General features: G+C 43.4%; 1 protein-coding gene across 4 annotated transcripts in view; it reads left to right on the top strand.

The window, feature by feature from the left end:
- The window catches only part of cacna1ia (calcium voltage-gated channel subunit alpha1 Ia), a 186,398-nt gene extending 181,707 nt beyond the window's left edge, over positions 1-4,691 (top strand). For 3 of the 4 annotated variants that reach the window (XM_043679498.1, XM_043679496.1, XM_043679495.1), the window contains exon 35: positions 3,156-4,690. In XM_043679498.1, coding sequence (XP_043535433.1) covers positions 3,156-3,833 — 678 coding nt within the window. In that variant the 3' untranslated portion in view covers positions 3,834-4,690. Of the gene's footprint in view, positions 1-3,155 lie in introns of all 4 variants that reach the window. The other variant, XM_043679497.1, reaches the window with a different exon arrangement.
- The last annotated feature ends 1,279 nt before the right edge of the window (positions 4,692-5,970 follow it).

Below are 5,970 nucleotides of genomic sequence, written 5' to 3'. Positions count from 1 at the left end.
TCATCCCCTCCCCCACTCACCTATTGTACTCTACGCTACTTTCTCCCCACCCCCATCCTCCTCTCACTTATCTCTCCACCCTGCAGGCAGTCTGCCTGTATTTCTGATGAAGGGCTTTTGCCCGAAATGTCGATTTTCCTGCTCTTCAGATGCGCCTGAACTGCTGTGCTTTTCCAGCACCACTGATCCAGAATCTGGTTTCCAGCGTCTGCAGTCATTGTTTTTACCTGGTCAAGAACAGTAACTTTTTAAATCTGTTTTAGAATTCAAAAACGCATTTTTTTTCTAAACGCACAAGGTTCACAGTTTGAATCAAAAGAATTTTATTAGATAACCAAATCAAAGAACATGAAACTACTGACTGCACCCAACCTTAAATAATCACTTCCCTCAAAGATGTTAAACGTACGCCAAACACTTAACCATTCTATATTGTAAACTTCTTAACTCAAATTTCTTTCTTTTGATTTACACCCCCAGTAACTCAAGTCAAATCCATCTCAGAAATTGGTAGATTGATCATTGGGTTTGAGTACGTTTGTATAAAAGCTGAGATTTGTTTGGACCTTCCACTGACATCCAGCAAGATTGGCCTTGACTATGACTTGAAACGTTAACTCGCTGTCTCTCCATCGAAGCTGCCTGACCCGCTGTGATCTCCAGCATTTGTTGTTTTCGGTACAGATTGCAGCATCTGCAGGAATTTCATCTTCCAAGATTGAGCTTTCATTTCTGAACTGGTCATCCCACGTACAACACCAGTATCATAGGGCTCTTCATTTCAGCCACTATGGATCAGAACTTCCTTTAAGTCTGAAGTCTTGCACCTAAATTTCCCTCTTTCTCTTTTCTGAGCTTGTCCATCTCACTGTTGGCAATTCTTCAGTTAATAAGAGTTGTAAACTCTTTTAGTCAGCGCACACAATTCCAAATGAACTACTTGAAAGACATGTTTGCTTCAGTAAGTTCATTCTAAGCTAAAATAAAACCCTTCTTGAGACTAGAGGCACACCCACAATCTAGCTGCAGCCCTGTCGTTATTATCTTGTTGACCGTTGCATCTCATTCACCTGATCAAGCTGGAAGCCAAGTGCTTCATCAGAAATTATCTCCTTGAGAAAGTTGTTTATTAAAACAACCATCATTCCAATATCAAGTGTAATTTATTTCCCCAAAAGCCCAAGGATCTGCCGAAATACGATAAAGAATATCCTTTAACCACACATTTGACCTAAAAGCTGAAGGTCCTTTTGAAAGCAGACCTAAACGGACCCAAACAGACCTGGAAACTCTGAGCAAGGCTCACTGGACCTGAAACGTTAACTCTGATTTCTCTCGATGTGGAGGTGCCGCTGTTGGACTGGGGTGGACAAGTTCAGAAGTCACAAAACACCAGGTTACAGTCCAACAGGTTTATTTGGAAGTACAAGCTTTTGGAGCACTGCTCCTTCGTCAGATGAAGTCACTCTGAAAGCTCGAGATCCCAAATAAACCTGTCAGACTCTAACCTAGTGTCGTGGGACTTCTGACCTGATTTCTCTCCACAGTTGCTGCCAGACTTGCAATTGCTGGTTTTATTTGAGACCTGTAGACTCACGGAGTTCGGTCCATTGGAAAAAAATGTTCACTTTTAGGTCCATTTGGACCAAACTATTTTTTCCAAAAGTCCCAAATGGTCCTAAGTGGTTGATTGCAGCAACAAACAGAGACAAAGAATAAGTGCAGAGTTAAAGAAATAAAAACCTTTACAGATATGGTAAGGTTTTTGAGGGGCATAATGTGAACCCATTCCCAAACAGACTAGGCTACAACGGGTTCGAGAGTTATTAGAATGGAATCCCCACAGTGTGGAAACAGGCCATTCAGCCCAACAAGTCCACACTGATTCTCTGAACAGCATCCCACCCAGACTCACCCCTCACCCTATCCCTCTAACCCTGCATTTCTCATAGCTAACCCACCTAGCCTGTACATCCCTGGACACTATGGGTAATTTAACCTGGCCAATCCAACTAAACTATATATCTCTGGAGTTAAATAACTATTTTGATTTTGGTTGAAAGGTGATTCATAATAAAGGGTCAGGTCAGTCATCGAGTCATCGAGTCATCGAGTCATCGAATCATAGAGTCATAGAGTCATAGAGATGTACAGCATGGAAACAGACCCTTTGGTCCAACCCGTCCATGCCGACCTGCTATCCCAACCCAATCTAGTCCCACCTGCCAGCACCCGGCCCATATCCCTCCAAACCCTTCCTATTCATATACCCATCCAAATGCCTCTTAAATGTTGCAATTGTACCAGTCTCCACCACATCCTCTGGCAGCTCATTCCATACATGTACCACCCTCTGCATGAAAAAGTTGCCCCTCAGGTCTCTTTTATATCTTTCCCCTCTCACCCTAAACCTATGCCCTCTAGTTCTGGACTCCCTGACCCCAGGAAAAAGACTTTGTCTATTTATCCTATCCATGCCCCTCATAATTTTGTGAACCTCTGTAAGATCATCCCTCAGCCTCTGACGCTCCAGGGAAAACAGCCCCAGCCTGTTCAGCCTCTCCCTGTAGCTCAGATCCTCAAACCCTGGCAACATCCTTGTAAATCTTTTCTGAACCCTTTCAAGTTTCACAACATCTTTCCAATAGGAAGGAGACCAAAATTGCACACAATATTCCAATAGTGGCCTAGCCAATGTCCTGTACAGTCGCAACATGACCTCCCAAATCCTGTACTCAATACTCTGACCAATAAAGGAAAGCATACCATACGCCTTCTTCCCTATCCGTATATCCAAAAGCCAACAATATCCTTAACTAGCAAACAGTCGGTCCTGGGGTTCTTGGATAAAGGATTCCCACCTGTAATTATTAAAATAACATCTAAGAATTTCCACAAAGGGCATATTTACTTTATGAAATTCTTGGCTTTCAGCAGAGAGAGATATTTCAATATTTGTATAATAGCATCGTTGGGAAGTCAGTAATCATCTTGTGTGCCTGACTGTGTCTCTGTCTGCACACACTGCTCATATTTGATCACTCCAAGAGAAATAGGACCCTCCAAAGACTTCCCTTTCATGAAGAGCAAGATGAGAGCAGTTTGTCATCACGGAGTGTACTGGGGCCCTAACATTTGGTTTTATTTCTCCTCAGGTTGCCATCAGTGATACCTCCCTGAGTGACGGTTCAGTGGACAGCCTTCAGACAACACTAGAGAACAGCCTGAGATTGGCGGTGTCACCTCAGTGCACGCTGGCTCTCCCCATGGTCTGTACCGCTCTGTCAGCCCAAAGAAACACTCCCTCCTTCACCCCGCCTCTCCGGATAAACCCCTTCCAACATCGGACGAGCCGAGGGCTCCAGATGATGAGGGGACGCCAAAGGAGTCAAAGCAGCGGGGGCAGCACCAGCCCGGGATGCACATATCAGGACTCCATGGACCCCTCGGATGAGGAAGGGATCAGCCACTCCCTGAGGGCCAACAGCGAGCAGTCTGAGACACTGAGCAGCCTCTCTCTATCCTCCCTCTTCTCTCCATCGCGATCACCACCCACTCCAATCAAAAAATGTAACAGCACAGGCACTTTGGACACTGTCTCAAAAGGCAGGGACACCAAACAATTTTATACCGTTGACCAACAAGGGTTCCTAACAGCACCCTCTTGGGTGGCTGACTTCTGCAGGAATAACCATCCTGCTTCTGGCCTGGGAGGCCAAGGAGCTGACCAGGGGACAGACACTGAGGACATTAAAATAGCACATGTGCGACCACCCTCCCAGATCCAAACTGGGCCTGAGTACAACGCCACAATGCAAAGGAAGAAAAGATGACTTTGCAGAGTCTTTTTTTTAGTAATAATAAAAAAAGAGAAAGACATACTGGCTGAAACACTTAGTTTACCTCATCATGTGAGAGTTATGCAGTCCAGCTATCTCGTGGCGTATGTGTGTACCGGATGAAAGGTCACAATTAATTCAACTCTTGGTGTGTGGAGTCACTCTCGAAACCTAGGCGGCAGAAATGTTATCTCTTTTTTTTGTTTCGTTCTCCTCCCAACTTCCAAAATCAACGAAGAATGTAATGTTAGTTGATAATAACAGCCACTAAGATCTGAACGAGGGTGGGTGAAATTGATTTCAGAGAAGGTTCTGGAATCCCCTCAGTGCATTAAATTGAGGGTGGGAGGAATAACTCCAGTTAGGCTCATCAGTGTCATGGTGACAGAGTAGGCCGTAACTCCAGAATGGCAGCAAGCTACATAAATGATGATGTACATTTACAGGTTGCTATGAGGAAAGAGATGGGGGAGTTAAGATTTCAGAATAAGCAAAGATGGATCACACTGAAACTATTTGGGATTCAATAACGGAAATCTATTTATAAAAAACCATTCGAGCTTGTTGGAAAGAGTTCTGTTGTTGGAAATTTTGGAGAGATTGCTTCAAAGAAGTGTTCATACAAATATTATTTTTTTAAACATTTGTTTATTCCCATTTTATTTAAATGCATGCTTTGAATATTTGGTTTGTGCCAAATCAGACTTATTCTTCTAGATGTACCAAATGTAATATTTATACAGAAATAATATATTAAAATATGTCTAGCCTGTAATTTTTGTAAACTTTTGCGACAGTTCCAAGTGAATCTTCAGCCTACGTTTCACGCTGAGGCCACATTGTCAAAAGGGGGTGGGTGTGTGTCTCACTGACAATCTAACAATGTGAGTCATTCCTTCTCTGGGTTCAAGCAGATGTCAATGTCTTGATGGAATGAGTTTGACCTTTTTGTAGCCCGATGAGCCCATTCCATTGAGGACTGAGATGAGGAAATATTTCTTCACTAGAGGTTGAGGAATTCTCTACCACAGGACACTGATAGCCGGGCCACTGAATATATTCAAGACAGAGATGGATACATTTCAAGTCTAGATGACTTTTCAACAGAACATCAGCTCTGGTGAAGGGTCACCTAGACTTTAACTGTTAGTTTGCTGTCTCTCCATGGATGCTGCTTGACCCCTTGTGATTTCCAGCATTTTTTGTTTTCAGTACGTATTCCAGCATCTGCAGTAAGTTGCTCTGACACTACGGAAAAAAAAAACTTCCTTCTTTTCCACCCCTGGGTTGGATTTAACAGCTCGCAATTGCATAGCACTTTTTATACCTTAAAACCAGCCCAAGGTGCTTCATAGAATTGCAGTTCAGAGCAAATTTAACACAGGGCTACATAACCACATCATAATCATAAGCATATAACAGGATGAATGGTCAAAACTTTGCTCTTAGAACTTGGTTTTAAGGATCATCTTAACAGTGAAGAGAAAGGTTCAGGGGGGAAAATTCCAGAACTTGTAATTATCAGAGTGTAGGTCTCTCAAGGAGTTGTAAGGATGGAGATGGTTTCAGAGTTGGGGGTGAGATGGGGATGAGGCCATGGACAGACTTGAGTGGAACAATGAGAATTTCAGATATATTTCAGTTAACATTTTATGATGCCCCTCTGAAGCAGGTGAGACTTGAACTCAGGTCTCCTGGCTCAGAGGTTGGGACATGTGACGTGTTTCCTGGAATTCCCTGTTTGATTGGGGTGTGTGCGTGAGTATTAGACACCAGAATAAGTGAAAAAGCACATTCAGAAATATCCATGAGGCACAACCAGGAATAACAAGCCAGTCTGGGAACGCTCAGGATCAAATCCCACCACACGGTCCACTGACCATGCAGCCTCAGGGAGTGGACAGTAAGAAAGCTGGGCTTCAATACTCTGAATCATACCTGGTGTTGAACCAGAGGAATTCGTACGCAGGAACTGTTTGGAATTTTATTATCGTTCTACATCCAAAGGAGAATGATCAATGATTCGCAAACTGGCTCAAAGTGAAGCTAGGTTGGAATCATTTCCTCTTTATCCCTCCTATTCAGAAGGGCCATCACACACAAATACATGACTTTTAGAACTTTCCTGTTG

This window comes from Chiloscyllium plagiosum, chromosome 39 (genome assembly GCF_004010195.1).
Source record: "Chiloscyllium plagiosum isolate BGI_BamShark_2017 chromosome 39, ASM401019v2, whole genome shotgun sequence".
Classification (NCBI taxonomy): domain Eukaryota; kingdom Metazoa; phylum Chordata; class Chondrichthyes; order Orectolobiformes; family Hemiscylliidae; genus Chiloscyllium; species Chiloscyllium plagiosum.
Note: the sequence above shows the minus strand (reverse complement) of the source record. Positions and strands in the feature narration are given on the sequence as shown.